Source organism: Berghia stephanieae, chromosome 5, assembly GCF_034508935.2.
Source record: "Berghia stephanieae isolate SIO BIC M18660-M18661 chromosome 5, UCSD_Bste_1.3, whole genome shotgun sequence".
NCBI classification, from domain to species: Eukaryota; Metazoa; Mollusca; class Gastropoda; order Nudibranchia; family Aeolidiidae; genus Berghia; species Berghia stephanieae.
This window is the reverse complement of record NC_088364.1, coordinates 45,006,347-45,023,303: the sequence shown is the minus strand read 5'-3', so window position 1 is coordinate 45,023,303 and position 16,957 is coordinate 45,006,347. Positions and strand designations below refer to the sequence as shown.

Genomic DNA, 16,957 nt, shown 5'->3' with positions numbered 1-16,957 from the left:
AAAGTTCAACTGGCTTGAAACACATTGCTCATTTTTTATTTTGTTGTGCCAAGTGGCATAAACGGTTCATCCATATGTTGTCTCCTCTTACAGCAAAAGCAAGCAAAGTTGAGCGTGGTCGCTGACCTGACAGTTGACAGTAATTGCAAAACTCTTAGGCAAGGCATTTAACAAACATTACCCCACTCAGGTTTGAATACGTTCCAAGACATAGGCTGTTACAGATGTTGTATGAGTGCTGATACAGAAAGAATGCCTAACAGTCAACATGTACCATACTCTTTTGTTTATTCACTTTGGCAACACCATCCTCTCATCTATCATTCATGTTTAGTGTTTCATTCATTGTGTTTTGCTGACAAAGGGGGAAAGCCGAAACATCCATATCATTTGTCTTCGTTAACAGAATCAAAGCTTCCATTCAATTTGACTATTGTTGTTAACATGTACTATATAAAAGTGGGTTCCATTTGGCCTTCTTAGGGAATGAATAAAACATTGTGAAGAGCAATGAGCATTGTAAAACCATGGAAATTCTCTATATTAATTTACTTGAAGAAATTAAAACCATGACAGTGTTTTAAGAAAATCAAAACTCAAAACAAAATTGCTGGTGGTTGACAAACCTGAGAATATCCCCCCCCCCCTCATATGCTGACAGTGTACCAACAATCATCAATAATTTATGCAAATTCTCCAGGGGTCCTGATAGCTCAGTTGGTAGTGCACTCTGTTCACAAGCTGTCCACTCAGCGTGATTAGGTAGCTGGGTGTGTTAGATCCGGTGGAAAAAAAAAGCATTGCAAAAGACTAGCATCCTATCCAAAGGTTTGCAAGCAATTGCTAATGTCTGTTTCACGCTATAGAAACCGGGATAATCTCTGGCTCCATGGGCCTAATGGCTCTAAAGGACTACTATGCAAACTCCTCCCTTCCCTACCTCACTACAGTCAGTATGGTAACTAACCTGTGTTTTGTACATTTCCTTCACGTCTTGTAAGTCCAGGCGGAGTTCCTGGACTTGCTCTTCCTTCTCCCCATACATCAATAGAATGGCACTGTAGCGGTTGTTTAAATCCTGATAGTCACACATGGGGCAATTAAAGACAAAAGGGAAAATGTCAGTGAAATTCATATTTTTCATTTCAAAACCAAACATTTCTTGTAACATTGTGGCAATGCATTGTATTTTTTATTTATAGGCCTGTGCACTTAAACCTGAGCAACCTGGGTTTGAATCCTATTTCTTCTCTTTAAAATAAAAAAAAATAAAATTCACATATCACAAAACAAATATCACGACCAAGATTCCAAATATTGAACCAAAAAAAATGCGTAATTTAAATTCAAATTATCTCAATTATGAAACACTTTGATGTCATGTCAATTTTCATCAGTTTTTCTTTTCAGGCATTGACCTAAAAATTTAAAAAATAGAGGAGCGTCTTTGGGAGTGATAATGTAAATTACTTATCAATTAATGTCTTTATTCTATGAAAATATCCCAAAAAAAAAGACAAAAAAAAGACAATTTATTATGGAATCCAATCATCTTTATCAATTTACGTGCCCAGTGCTGTGCTTAACAAATGTGCATTACTAATATTATCAATTTAAGAAATCTAAATACACACACACATACAAACACACCTTATGTTGTTCCTCTAGGTTTTCAAACTGTTTCTTTATCTCCCTCAACTCATCATTCTGGTTGGACAGATTGACTAATTCCCTGGCCATCGATTCTCTTGTTCTCTCTAGCTGACCTATCTCTGTCTGTGGTCACCAAAAAAAAAATAATAATAATAAAGAAATTAAAAACATAATAATAATAATAATATAATAATAATAATAATAATAATAATAATAATAATAATAATAATAATAATAATAATAATAATAATAATAATAATAATAATAATAAAGAAATAAATAAAGGGTAATAGACAAAAGGTTGTTGAAGTAAAATTGTGTCTTCTGTTCAAATGGAGTTGGGCTCTGTCAGACAAGTCCAAGTTTTAATCGATTGACTGTCTCAAAGTCCATCTCAGAATAAATATCAGTCCCCCACCACAGATGAGTATTTTTAAAAGTTTAATCAGCCTCTCTAAGTAGCGTCCTTATCTGTCTCTCTTTTTAAACAAAATTAACATAGTTTTTTTTTGTTTGTTTGTTTTTGATTGGATGGTTGTCGGGCTCACCAAAAGACATTATTCCTCTTTAAGTTCACACAGAGATCTTTTAAATACGATCCAACTCAATTATAATTTTTAACACCCCCCCCCCCCCCCCCCCAAAAAAAAAGAAAAGTAATCTGTCTTTACAAAGACATAAAATATCGTCAGTGGAAATCCTCTAGAGCTCTTGAATCAGTCACCGGAAATTGAATATAACAATAAAATTATGAAGTTTGGTTAAACTAATATCTTTTACTTTTAAGGATTAATTCCAATTATCTAGACTCTAAATTCAAATTTCAAAGTCTGATTCACCTGGACAATCAATATAATAGATTGAGGTGATGGGTCCTTGGTTCAAAACCCAGTATATCTTTGGACAAGGAATTATGTGGGCATTATTTATTACCTGCAAATGGCTTATCTCTCCTTCCCTTAACTTCAACTGCGATTGTAGATTCTCCACTACAATTGTGGTCCCTGATTGCCTCAGGTTCTCATAGACACTCATCTTGGCCGAAGAACCTGTGTCTGCCATGTCTTCCTGTTGAAATTGAATAGGTGGAGGCGGGGGTGGATGGGAAGGTTGTCATAAAAACAAGATGGCAAAGCAATTATCATTGACCTGTAAAATAATTCAAGCTGACATCTCTGATAAATAAAGAAAATTAGAAAGGAATCCGTTTTGTATCAAAATGTATTTGTTAGTAAAAATAATACCTAAATACAATATCGGGATGAGTGAATTAAAACTTACAGTAAAAGACAAGTTCATGCCACCCGGCGAGTTCCTCTCATAAAAACTTCCCATCAAACTTTCCTGACGACTGATGGACATGGAGGGGGATGGGGATGGGGTTCCTCTGGACTTGGGGCGTTCTCTCTCCTTATGGATATCACAATAAACAAAGTATTAAAACACCGTCAATAAACAAAGTATTAAAACACAGTCAATAAACAAAGTATTAAAACACTGTATCACCATATGGTGAGCAAAATTAAATAGTAAAAGAAATAAATAGACAGTCAAACAAAAAGATGAAAGAAGAATATATTTTTTAAATGGCTATGGAAGACGGTAGAATGGCAACAAATGGAGGAGATTTCCAAACAATTGTGTTGTGGCTACAGATGGACAGGCTTCACCGAAATGATGATGATGATCACTATATGTGTAATAATGATATGATCAATGAATAATCAGATTTTTCCTTTGGTAAAGACTTTTTTTTTCTATCCTCATCTCCATTTCAACCAAGTACTCATTCACAACAAAGTCAAGTGGGATAACTTGTCCAAAGTGCCTCGCTAAATGACGTCATGCCAGAGCCAGGAATTTACAATCTTTGTCACTTATCCAGTCGAAGTCCATGCTCAAAATCACTTGACCTTAACCTTATTATCATTATTACTTTCATCATCATCATCATTATTATTATTATTTTTATTATTATTATAATAACTATGAGTAACTTTGAACGTTTATAGTCTGATTGATAGAATTTAGTGAAAATTACTCATAAAAATGGCTGGCTAAAAACAATAATAAAGACCTAAATGACGTCAATTTCATTTATCTATAAAATGATTCCAAACTTTTAAATTTAGATTTCCTGTAATTCAATAAGTAGATCACAAGACTCTCAAACAAAAGTCAGACTTGGTTCATATCTAATTTTCAATCACTTTTATTCTCTTACTTCATTGTCCACTGAGCAGTATTGGGTAGCTGGTTCATTGCTGCATCTGGCAAAAAGCACTTTTATGATTGACGAGCATCTTATCCTTAGTAGAAAAGCAACGAAATGTTACTGATTTCTGCAAACTACAGACAAGACACACTTTTACAAAAGATTATATCATTACAACAAATTTCAACTCACCAATATGTGAATCTGTTCCTCTAACGCCACAGATTTCTTTTTCTCATTTTCCAATTTATTCGTTTCCGTGGCTAGATGAGATTCCAATTGGACCTAGATTCAATTGGAAAGAGAAAATCGTTTACAATAATGGCAAAGCAGAGTCAAATGCAAATAAATGGTATCTTTAAGTGAGAAATAAAAGAAACACTCATTTTATCTTTTTTTTTAAATGAGAGAGAGAACAAGTCAAATGGAGGTAAATGCAAAGTCACATAAATGATTAACATCTCTTTGATGCACAAGGAATTCATATTTATGAGATGATATCGTAAAAAATGTCAAGACATTTTGTGAAAGGGAAATTTGTGCAGAATAAAGAAGCTAAATTTGTTTTGTCAAATTACGATATTTATAACTGAGGAGATGCAAAAAATTGATCAAAATAGAATTTTTAAAAAAATTGTTTAGCCCCAGTGATTATTGATATAACCATTTAATAACAAATAAAGTAATATGTATATGAACATATTCATAAGGAACATTTTCAGTTTTATCAAGCTCGTTTAGTTCAAGACATGAACATATTATGTGGAAGTAATTGACACAGGCAATTAGAGAGGCAGCCAAGGCGTCCCAATCAGATGATTAGGATGTAAGAAGTCCTAGGTCAGTAAGTCACATCATTATCATATTCATTAGGAACATTTTTTAAAGTTTCATCAAACTCATTTACTTCAAGACAAACCATTCAGACATCCTACCTTTTCCATTTTGATCTTCGTCAATTCCTGACTTAGAGATTGCTTGCTTGTCTCTAACTGGGCAATGAAACTGTTGAAATAATTTTCAAGAGACATCTTCAAAATCACTTAACTCTTCTTTTAACAAGGGAAGAAAACTATCGTTATACTTATTAATGTTGGAAAAGTCTATTGTCGCAGGTATAAAAAAAATAATTTTACACCCATACATTTCACATTTATGGTTCAATGATATTACTCTAAAACAAAGAAAAAGTAAATTAATGCAAGCTCATTTGTCCCCCCTCCTCTCCCCTCCCAAATTTGATGCATAATGATTTCTGGATTCTATTACATCAACTTTAAACAGAAAATCGGCCTCCTCCTTCTTTTGCATACCGTCCTGCTACACATGACAGGCCTCCTTTGCATATTTCAATCTTATCAATGAGAAACATTGCGTCAGTTTCAAAGACAGTGCTGAAATATTCAACAAGTGGTCAGACCAGCGCTTTGCATGCCTATCTCTTCAGATTTGTGGATTTGATTTGTACGTTTATTAAGAGAAACATGAAGGCTTTGCTAGCTTTTGATCTGATGTTTTTTTTTTTTTAAATGTGTGCTAATCCCAGTTCAGATTTTGATTTAATTGTCACTCCTAATTGTTACATATTCTAATGCGTCATTGGATGATTGTGTCAAAAAAGATGTTTTAAATCTTATTCAATCTGGAATAAAAATAAAGGTTAGAAACGTTTTCGGTATAAATGAATTGGTTTCATCAGCCTTATCCCAATGTGTGTCAAAGTTTTTAGCAATTGAACTACTATCTTGAATTTTGCTATTCATAATCTTAATTTCGTTATCAACTCAATTAGTTCACAATATAAAAAAAAAATAGTATTGAGCTTTTTTATATAGCGCAATATCAACTAAATGTGCTCAAAGCGCTTTACAAGGGGTCTCTGGCCAACAGCAACACTTAACATGTAGGACAGGACATGACGCCTGCTAGGCGATATTATAATTTTTTCGGACAGAAACAACGCTGTTAAGGGCCAGGTACTCATTTTACACCTGCGTATGGTGAGAGAATGTGAGTAAAGAGCCTTTTCCAAGGACTCAACTATGCGCCGAGCGAGACTCAAACCCAGGACCTTCCGATCCGAAAGCGAGTGTCAAACCACATGACCACATAGCCGCAATATCCAAATGTACACAAATTTTACTGGAAAAAATGTTTTTTTCTAATCCCCTCCCCCCTTCCCACTCAAAAAAACAAAAAAACAAACCCCAACAAAACATCAAATCTTACCTATTCCTGGAATCTTGTAATTCCTCCAGCTTCAACTGGTCTGCTTCTCTCTGAGCCACAAGCTGGGCTTTCTCCTGCTTCAATCTTGTGTTTGCTGACTCTAGGGAAGTGGCCTTGGCCTTCAACTCCATCTCACTCTCACATGCTGTCCTCTCTTTCTCTTGTGCCATTGCCAATTGGATTTGGGCATCAGCTGATAAATAGAAGACAAATGAAACCATCCATAACTCATGATTCCATCTAGTTAACTGTTGTAACAGGAAATAAATTGAAATTGTTTACGCATCTCTCTCTATCTATGTCTTATTTTCTCTCTCTCTCTCTCTCTCTCTCTCTCTCTCTCTCTCTCTCTCTCTCTCTCTCTCTCTCTCTCTCTCTCTCTCATTCTCTCCCCAGGCCTGTAAATCGTTTTTTCTAAAATTGTCAGAAAATCTATTTTAACCATCGATGACCTCAGCAGAAATTGACATGTCAAACATCCTGTTAGATTGCAAAGTACTTTCCACCAGATCTAATGGATTTAGCCACCCAATCACTGTTAGATAGACAGGGGGAGGGGCAGGAGATAAAATTCTCGAATTCATCTGGGGTGGATCACAGTCCCTTTACATGTAAAGCAATTTTTCTACCAACTGATTTATTGGGACCTCTGAACACCTTTATCTAGTCAAAAATTTTTGCACCTCAGACTTATTTTTTACAACAAACACTTAAATCTTGATTGAGTAAAAAAAAAAAAGAAAAAAGAAACAAACAAAAAAACTACTCGCACCCAATTAAAACTCCACCAAAAACATCAAAGCGAAACCTAAGACTAAAGAAACCAAACACACAACATCAAACAAAAAAAATTAATATACATATAAACAAAGTGGTTTGTTTCCTTTGGTTCCTCACCAAGTCTGTCTGTGAGATTTTTTTCCACCTTCTCCCAAGCATTGGACTGGGCCCCGAATGTGGCTTGTAAGTTTTCAATCTGTCTGAGTAATGGCCTGGTTGCTGATGTGATGCTTTGGGACACATCTTGACTTCTGGCTTCATCTTGTTGTAATCTCTGAGAGAGGAAAAAACCCCAAAACAAACCCCAAATCAACCCTTTTTCAATTAAAGAAAAGATGCTTTCAGATCTGCCAAATTGAAAACTTCAAATTTAGTAATTTTTATGTCAATTTTTTGCAATATGACAAGGAAATTAGTAGTAGTAGTAGTAGTTATTATTATTATTATTATTATTATTATTATTATCATCATTATTTAAATAATACAGAGAATTAAAAATTCGTAATTTTCCATAAAAATTAGTAATTGGCCACAAAATTTGTCTAAAATTAGTAAAATTACGAAAAATTCATAAGATTCGGAGGGTATGTGCTTTTACAAAAAAAATAAGTAAGTTGCCCTTCAAAGACATTAGTTTAGGCTCATGGAGTTGAAGTTAATCTTGGTTTATATAGCGTGAGACAGACATTAGCAATTGCTGCCACTCTTTGGAAAGACGCTAATTAACTGCTACCAATCACTGCTTGGTAGACAGTGGGGTGGCACCAAAAAAAATCTTGACTGCACCGGGGGTTGGTTTTGGTCCCTTTGTGTGTGAAGCGAGTTATTGTGTCCCCCACTTAAACAAAAAAACATATCCATTTATCCTTTACAAAAAGCAGCTTGAAGAAAGAGTTGGCGACCAATTATCTCTGACTTCGTACAGAATGAAATAAAGTTGATGTCATTCGGCTATTTTATTATTGTTTTTAGACTGCCAATTGGATGAATAGTTCCCACTCAAGTCCCTTTATCAGGTTATGAACATTAAAGGTTACACATAGTTTTGTGTGTTTCCATAGTGATCTGGCAGGTAGAACAGGTGTTTTACTTAAACTTATAGCTTCGATAAGTGTGATGGTTGGATAATAGGTATTGGATGTTTTTGAGGTATGAACAAAAAAAAAAACGTTTTGAAAAAAACATTGCATTTATCTTATATTATGATGCACTGGAACACATGTAACTATATCCCTAATTAAGATATAGATGAGTTCACCTCCTGCAGATGGGCTATTTCCTCTCTGAGAAGATCCTCCCTCCTGTTGTGCTCCTTCTCCAGCTTTGTCATGTCTAGACGAAGATCATCAGCCTGAAAGAAAACATTCACGGATGTATTTTATCCACTGAAAGGCAAAAAATGTGGGAACCCCCCCCCCCCCCCCCCCCAAAACACCTTTTTCAAAGAAAATATTAGCCTTACTGGGCTCAAGATTGAGTCTCAGATCCACCAATCACTGTTGACATTCAAAATTTGACACAAGACTTGATGCAAAGTTGGTAACAGAACAATACCGTTTGAAATGGTGAAATAATATTTAAATGAGAATATCAAGATATTTTGAAGATGGTCTTTATTCTGCCGTGCTATGTTACTCCTAATATTTTCAACTCCTTAAAAGCAAATTCATGTCAAACTATCAATTTCTCAACCTACCACCAACAAAATGTAAAGTCTCTAGATTTCATGTTATGGGGAGGGGGAACCTCTAAATGGTGTGAGATTCCCCTCTAAGTCTCTGAAATAACTAAATACTATAACTATAACTCCTAATATTTTCAATTCCTTAAAAGCAAATTCACGCAAACTATCAATCTACCAAAAGCAAAATATAAATGTCTCTAGATTTCATGTCAGGGTGGGAAGGAAACTCCAAACGGTGTGAAATTCCCCTCTGAGTCTCTGAAGTAAATAAAAACAACCTTATTCAAACCGTGGCCTTCGTAAAGTTATGGCCTGACACTGACCAAGAAATGACGTCAAAATGCCAGTCTTTTGCCACAAAAGAAAACAAATCGTGAGTTGTATTCAGTAGTTCAACCAATGAAATAACTTGTTTCCTTGAGCTCTACTCACGACAACTCACTAGGCGGTGCAAAAACCAAATAATGACGTCAAACTGCCAGTCCTTTTGGATTTCAGTGTCAGTGTCAGGCTATAACATAACGATGGCTACATTCAAACCCACCTGCATGATGAAAGCCTCCCGTTCTTTTCTAAATCGTTGTTGTTCTCTCTCCAATGTCATCTTTAGCTCCTCCCTCAAAGACGTCTCTTTGCTCAGGGCTGCCTCCTGTGCTTTGCTGTCCTGAGATGCATTGGACCGATGCAACTCAGCTATTTCTCTGATGAAAAAATGTTGAAATTATGAAATTCAATCACACTAATTCAATTAAGAATTTAAAATATAGATGGTGCTCATACCGAAGCTTTAAATAATTAAAATAATAAATAAATAAATAAGATTCCCTTTATTCATCCCATAGGGGAATTTGTCTCTAGGGTCTATTCCAAGGGAAGACTGGAATAACCCAGGAGACAGCCGCAGTGCAGTGCTGCAAATTGAGCTAAGGCGAGGCGACTTGCTCAAGGCCCCACAGCGCAGCGGCAGGTGATCGAACTCAGTACCTTTCGGGTACGAGGCAACTACCCAAACCTTGACCCTAAGTATCTCAGTATGAGCTTTGACCTCTGTCCACTATAAAAACTGACATTGTCAAAATAGAATTTTACTTCAGTTTTTAATTTTTAAAAATTTTTTATTTATAGATAACTATTTCCACTTCTTCAGAATCAGATTAGGTTGTATGTTACCAATAAAAATGACCCATTTCTCTTTAAAATTACTCAACTCGACTTTTTGGTTGAAAATGTGTTTTCATCAATATTATGTTGAGAAACTTTTCAAAAATGTTTAAGGATTTTACTGTTTGCTACAATATGTCATATAAACTGTAATTTTCCTGTCTGTCTTCCTACTAATGAACTGAGTAGTATGTGTGGTGGCCTGACAAAAAAAAAGCTGAAAAATTCTGAAGTCAGTGCAAATGTAGAACGCAATCCTTATTTTTTAGGATAGCACAGTTTAAATTTTCAACATCTTAATTAGGGACCAAGTTACAGGTCTTTTAGAACACCATAGTTTAAGAAAAAGATAATATTTTTAAATACATGTTATGCTCATATCTTGAAAACAATCAGCGCAATATCCTACAGCTTTTATCAGACAATCACATATATATAAGTCATTCATTTCCTTTTCCTAATTCTTTTCACCTCTATTTATCCAGTTACCAATGCCATCTATTCAGGGGGAGTAGCTTTATCAAGGACTTTTAAATTTTCAAATTGATAAGACAACTTACTTGTAAGCTTTGTCAAGAGCAGTCTGAAGGCCTCGGTTCTTTTCTTGGGCATCTTCCAGATCACTCTGAAAATATTACATTTCTTCATTAAAATGGAGGTCCCAATATCTTCAGTTGGTAGAGCAATCGTTTCTATACAAAGGATAGCAAACAATTTCCATTTTCTATTTCACCCTATAGAAACTAGGATAAACTCTTTGGCTCCATGAACTTAATGGCTCTGAAGGGCTACTTTTTTTTTTCTTCATTTAATGCAGAAATTTAAAAATTCAAAATCAATAATAATATAAAATGACGCAACATCCATATAGTTATCCTTCATCTCCCCCCCCCCCCCCCCCCCCCCCACTCCCCATGCCCCCTAGCCACTACTCTTCCCGACATTCAAGAAGTAAACCATCGCATCAAGACTCATAGACCACTGATCAAATCCATTTACAATTGATGTTTTTTTTTTTTTTCAAACAAAACTTTTAATTTCCTCTAGATGCCATATACAAACACTTACCAAAACTTTTGCGTAGTCTTGCTCTTGTTTCTGTACAGCAGCATTGAGCTGATTTATGGCATCTATTGAATAAACGATTCAACGATTCAGTAAAACAGCCTTTAAAACCATTTATTTATATAGCTCATTTTAAAAAGTCGCAAATATTCAATTCTTGAGCAACAATGTTCTATGGTATAGTGCCTTTAAATAACTCCTCGGCCCTGTGAAATAATACAAGCCAAGGAAACAGAAATCTTGAACCTCACAAAAGCACAATTTTCACTGCGCAGACTGAGCATATATTCTACACATTCGGCATTTTCATTAATGGGCAGTTTAATGACCAATGATTAAGATAATCTCCAACTTAAGAACAGACCAAGATAACCAAATCCTGCTCTAGGCTTAAATCCTATCTTATTTTAATCAGCAGATCATGAACTGTTTTAAGACTGGGCTGTCTAAATCAACTGCTCTATTTGCCAGAGTGACAGACCTACAGTCCATAGGCAAGTGTCATACCAATAGACGACAAAGCCACAACATAGAAGTCAAGTCTTTCTTACCAGCTTGCTTAGATTCCATGTCTTGTTTAGAATCCAACACTGTCTTCAACCTCTCCAACTCGGCTGTCTGGTCCTCCAACTTTTTTCTGAAACAGTTTGATGAAATATGAAAACCAAGACCTAACTTGTGTTTCATTGTCGGTGACAAGAATGCAGCAAACATTTAAAAAGTAGTCCTTTGTACCCATTACAGTCCATGGAATCGATTTAATCCCCATTTCTGTGACTTTAAATGGAGAGTAACAACTGCTTTTTACCTTTTCGATAGGATCACAAAATACTTCCCACAAGATCTAATAGAAGAAGCTACCAAATCACTTTGAGATGGAAAGAGGAAATTTGAGTAAAATGTCTTTCCTAAGGTCATACTGCTCAGATTTATCATCATCAGCTCGAACCCTTTGACCTAATCTAAACGGTCATGTGATTCCAGGTGGTACTACTACACCAAATCCACATATGCCTGGTAGACAGGGGTCAGAAAGATTCTCGACTGAAACAGGTCTGATATCTATGAATTGCTCTATCAATTGAGCTAACAGGACATCCCAATGAAGATTCGACTTGGATATAACAGACCCATCTCCCATATTACTAACTAAACACAAAAGGCCTAGAAAACAGTGCTAAATTGAGACTCTAATCAATATAAACAAATTGAAGCTTATACTTAAGAAAAAAACTTTTTTTCCAAAAGAAAACCATCAAATCTAAAAAATATATAATGTGTTAAATTTGAAAAAATGAAAATTTAAATATTTATCTAAATTAGAAAGGACTTTACTTCTGTGACGTCAAGGTAGCATCTGTTTCTTTTTCTTTGGCCCGTAGTTTTTTGATGATGTTGCTGCTTTGGAGTTGCTGCTTGCTGAGTTTTTCACCTGGGGATGGGATCAAAGACATTGATTGACACAGATTTTAAAATATAAAAACGTTACCAACACCTACAAAAAGCCACAGATAAAAAATGTCTGAAGAGAAATAAAGGGAATAGAAAAGACCCGGATAAAAACAGAGAATATAAATATTTTACTGTTTAACAGTCAAATCCGGGACCTAATTGGTATGGTAACCATCACATGAATGAAAGAGTGAGAGAAAGAGAGAGAGAGAGAAGTTAACAAGCAAACGCACTAGCATTGAGCCATCCAGAAACTCAATGAATGTTTATCACAAATTTGTCTTGCAAAGACATTAGAAGTGTAAACATACATAAACACACATGCACACAATTGTGTCTAGCTCACACTGCCTTACCTTCTTTCATCAATTCCTGCACTTGTTCTGTCTTCTCTTCCAACAATAATTCTAGATCTGTATTCTGTGACCTGGTGACAATTCAATCATTTCATGAGGCATGATGTAAATATAAAAGATCTCAAACTCCTTCCCTCTCCCTCACAAAAGCAAAAATCCAAAACAACAAAAAACAAAGTTCTATGCTCTACCAACACGGCAATTCCATAGTGTGTCAGGGTGTACCAGATGCTGAGAATTGAATTTTAAGTTTAAAATTTCCTTTTTTTTAAAATGTCAGATTTATCAACATACTTTGGAAATGACAATAAGAGAAGGCCATTGGTGACATGGAGAAGATCAACAGAAAGAGAAATGAGATCCTTTGGTTGGACCTGGAGGGAGGAGGGGGGGGGAGGGGGTTTCGAAAGCTGACAGAAGACAGTAGTCATTGGTGCTTCATATTGTCAATCTTATGTGTTGATGAAATGCCACATTGGATTAATTATTATTAATATGCTTTTATTGAAGGTAAGTTCTTAGACTGAAACCCCCCCAGATAATTTTGTCTTAACGATCAGTTTGACTTGAAATTTCATTTACAGCGACTGATTCACGTTGGCATAACACCAGATTGACATGTTTTTGTGTTCGTGAGAGTGTGTGTGAATATCTGTGTTTGTGAGTGTGTCTGTGACTATCTGTATTTGTGAGTGAAGTGGAGAGGACTGGGATCTCATATGCATAAATGATTAGTTAATACTATTAATCTAATTTCATTAGTACTTCTGTCCTTTAATCTGATTCATAAAATCCAAAAATAAATTCACAAGAGCGAAATAACTGTATTGCTCAACATTTCAATTTTGTTGAGTACATGAAGCATTTAATGATTTATCAGCTCAAGAACCAACAACAATATTGTTTTTAACATTGAACACTTTATTCAAAGTAACATAATAGAAAGGAACGAGCACATGTGTACAAGACCACAACTGAGTACGTACTGACTGGTCATACTGTCAATGTTAGAGATATGGACAAAGGGGGTACAATGCTTTTTGTCTTTAACAGAGCAGTATGTGTCTTTACACTGCTTTACAAGACGTTATAATGCACATTGTTTTACATTCACAACAATTATATTTGAAACAAAGACTAGAATAGCAAAGACAATGAGTTTTTCAGAAAGTAGTAATATAATCTATGCATAGAGTTTTTGGGATATTTTTTGTTGTTGTGTGTATTACAGTCTTAGGACAACAAAATCAATGTCATTTCTATGTTGAATTTTGAACTCAGATTTTCCGATTCAAAATCCACATCATAAAATAACCTTTTACAGGAAGGGTGTCATTTTACTCCATGGAATCTCGGGCTTCCATTGATTTGAAATCGCTGTAATTTATCTCTCTGGGAAATAATTGACATCACTGTGATTGTTCTATAGCTGAAATCTACAGCAATGACCAGATACATAAACTATTAAGAGAATTAATTACTCAAACGAAATCCGTTCTCTCCTTCAGTATTAAGTGTTATTTGTTTAAATAACTCACCGTTTCTCTAGTTCCCCCTGAGTGAACGTCAACTGTTGTTTCAATGATTCTTTCTCCTGTAAAAGGGGCAAAAGACACCAAATTTAGGTAAAAAAATATCATTGATCAAACTGACAGGATGCTGCTGTTCATTTAAACCAATTGATAATGCTGATAATATTAGGTGTCGAATTGCCAATTGTAATTGACAACTAAATGCATCTGATTATGTTGTATCTGTGTTCGCGCACATGTGAGCGAAAGAGAGGAAGAGAGATAGAGAGAGTGAAAGAATTGATAGGAGTGAAATATCTGTTCAATGTTATAGTTACCATGAAAAATTATAATAAGTGTTACTAAATGACAGATTGCCATATTTATGGACAATAAAGATCTATTATTATTATTATTATTATTATTATTATTATTATTATTATTATTATTATTATTATTATTATCATTATTATTATTATTATTATTAAACACTCATTAATTCCAACCAGCAAAACAATAACAGTTCTAACAATAATCAGCCCTCTCCTATCTTGATAATTTTTTTGATTTCCAGATAAGTTTTCTATAGTGTCTGAGAAAATGGGGAGGTTTGTTTTCATGGTTGTATATCAATTAAATGCCAGCAGTTGGACTCCCCACTAAGCTGTGTGGCCTTGAGCAAGTCAAATGCCCTAGCTCACTTGAAATAAACCCTATAGACTAATTTCCCCTTTGGGATGAATAAAGGGTGTTTTTCTTTTCTTTTTCTTTTTTTTAAAACCTTCTTTTTGATATCTGTTATATTCAATTTCGTTGCATAATTTTACAAAATTAACAAGAAAATGAGATGATTTACAAGAACAAAGCAAACAGCCATTGGTCTTTCTCTCCTTATAAAAAAGGTGCCTGAAAGGACCTTGGTAAAACCAAATGATCTCACTCCATGACTAAAACATACAAAGTTATGCGGAGAGGACAAGTGATGAAGTATGATAAGGAAGTTGGCAAAGATGGACTCATATTGACCTGGCCCATAAAGCAAGTGTTACATGCTCTATGGGATAGGCACAACGATGACATAGATGAGGTAAAATGCTAAAAAAAAAAAAAAATGCTGTGTATAATTACAACATTTATAATTATTATAACAATTATCATCATTTCCATCGTCACAATCATCAATGTTTACAATTAGCATAACAATTATTATCATCCCCATTGTCTTAATCATCATCACCATTGTCTCACCCTAATGGCAGCTTGTAGTTTCTTTTCAGACTCCCCTATCCTTATGGTAAACTCATTGGTCAAGGCTTTGAGATCAGCCGTCTCTGACTCTCTGGCTTCTTCAGACTGCTGGAGTTGACTGGGGAGAAAAAACAAACAACACAAATCAACACACAAATTATTTAAATGAAATCATCTGATCTCTGACACGGGAAAACAGTGAACCAGCCAAAATGACATCAGTATCATGTTGTACAAAGGTGTCCATGAATTCTGAGTACATGCGGTATTTCACTATTTATTTTTATTTACTTATTCAAGCTACAGCTGTGAAGATCTGGCTGAAATATGCTTTTATTCATTGAAGATGAGGCCACGATATTTAGAAAATACTATTTAATTAAATCCCAAATAATTAAAATAATAAAATAGTTAAAAAAAAAAAGAATTAAGTATTATTATCAGGTAACTTTTCAACTCCAACGTGAAGTCTGTCCTACTGTATGGATAATGCATCTCAGGCATGTATAAGGATGATACAGATTTTTATAAACAAGTGCATGCGTAAGCAACTCAGAATAAAATGGATGGATAGAATTAAAAATTACGAAGTATGGAAAAGAACACAGCAGAAACCAATGGGAGAGGAAACAGGAAGAAGACGATGGAGGTGGATTGGACACACCCTTAGAAAGAATGACTCCACTATAACAAAGAAAGTATTGTACTGGAACCCTCAGGGCAGAAGATCAAAGGGAAGGCCACGAGGAACATGGAGGAGAATTAAAGAAGCTGGTGATAAGACAAGGAACGAGATTTTTAAAAAGTTAGCTCAGGATAGAGAAGGATGGAAACTGTTTGTCTGTAGCCTATACCCCCGACCCAGGGTGAAAAAGGCAATGATGATGATGATGATGATGATGATCATCATCATCATCATCTTGTATTAAGACGTTATGGACACCCTGTAGTTTTTCATTAATAAATAATAAAACATGCATTGGTATGAAATGCAATAGGGATTGTCGATAGCTCATACGGTAGAGTCACGCTCTCCCCGGCCAGGCGAAGTTGTCGTACCAGTAAGGTCATGGGTTCAAACCCCCATCACCGCCGCAAAATTTTTATTCTCTATTGTCTTCTAGCACTTTCCTACTCACTTCATCTCTTGTTGTTATGAAAAAGCAAGTATGGTTGCCATGCCGTGTGGCCAAGATGACCCAATGATAAGATGCCAACTTGTATTGTAATAAAAATCAGGAAATGGTAAGCATGATGTGAGACAAAGAAGAGTGAAAATAATTGACTTTTTCTTTTCTTCTTTAGGAGGAGAGGGGGGGGGGGATGGAGAAAAGAAGCTGGCGAGGTCTATCACAATTAATCACATCTATGCCTGGCGCCATTTCTTTAATTTTTAGACCTCATTCAGCTTACAATCTGATGACTCGTGTTACCTTTGTGAATAGTTGAAAACTGAACATGGTTCACGTGCACAAACACACACACACACACACACATACCCCCCCCCCCACACACACACACAATCCGTGCACGCAAACACCCCCCCCCCCCACACACACACACACACATCCGTTCACGCAATCACACACACACACACACACAC

General features: G+C 35.3%; 1 protein-coding gene across 8 annotated transcripts in view; it reads right to left on the bottom strand.

The window, feature by feature from the left end:
• Nucleotides 1–16,957, bottom strand: part of LOC144973000 (uncharacterized) — a 60,578-nt gene that overhangs the window by 1,442 nt on the left and 42,179 nt on the right. For all 8 annotated transcript variants that reach the window (XM_078914923.1, XM_078914918.1, XM_078914916.1 and 5 more), the window contains 17 exons: nt 15,355–15,472; nt 14,134–14,189; nt 12,596–12,666; nt 12,123–12,219; nt 11,339–11,424; nt 10,791–10,852; nt 10,283–10,347; nt 9,106–9,262; nt 8,136–8,228; nt 6,995–7,151; nt 6,098–6,290; nt 4,804–4,873; nt 4,061–4,153; nt 2,935–3,063; nt 2,587–2,721; nt 1,651–1,776; nt 968–1,078 (listed from right to left, as the gene is read on the bottom strand). In XM_078914923.1, coding sequence (XP_078771049.1) covers nt 968–1,078; nt 1,651–1,776; nt 2,587–2,721; nt 2,935–3,063; nt 4,061–4,153; nt 4,804–4,873; nt 6,098–6,290; nt 6,995–7,151; nt 8,136–8,228; nt 9,106–9,262; nt 10,283–10,347; nt 10,791–10,852; nt 11,339–11,424; nt 12,123–12,219; nt 12,596–12,666; nt 14,134–14,189; nt 15,355–15,472 — 1,819 coding nt within the window. The remainder of the gene's footprint in view (nt 1–967; nt 1,079–1,650; nt 1,777–2,586; nt 2,722–2,934; nt 3,064–4,060; nt 4,154–4,803; nt 4,874–6,097; nt 6,291–6,994; nt 7,152–8,135; nt 8,229–9,105; nt 9,263–10,282; nt 10,348–10,790; nt 10,853–11,338; nt 11,425–12,122; nt 12,220–12,595; nt 12,667–14,133; nt 14,190–15,354; nt 15,473–16,957) is intronic.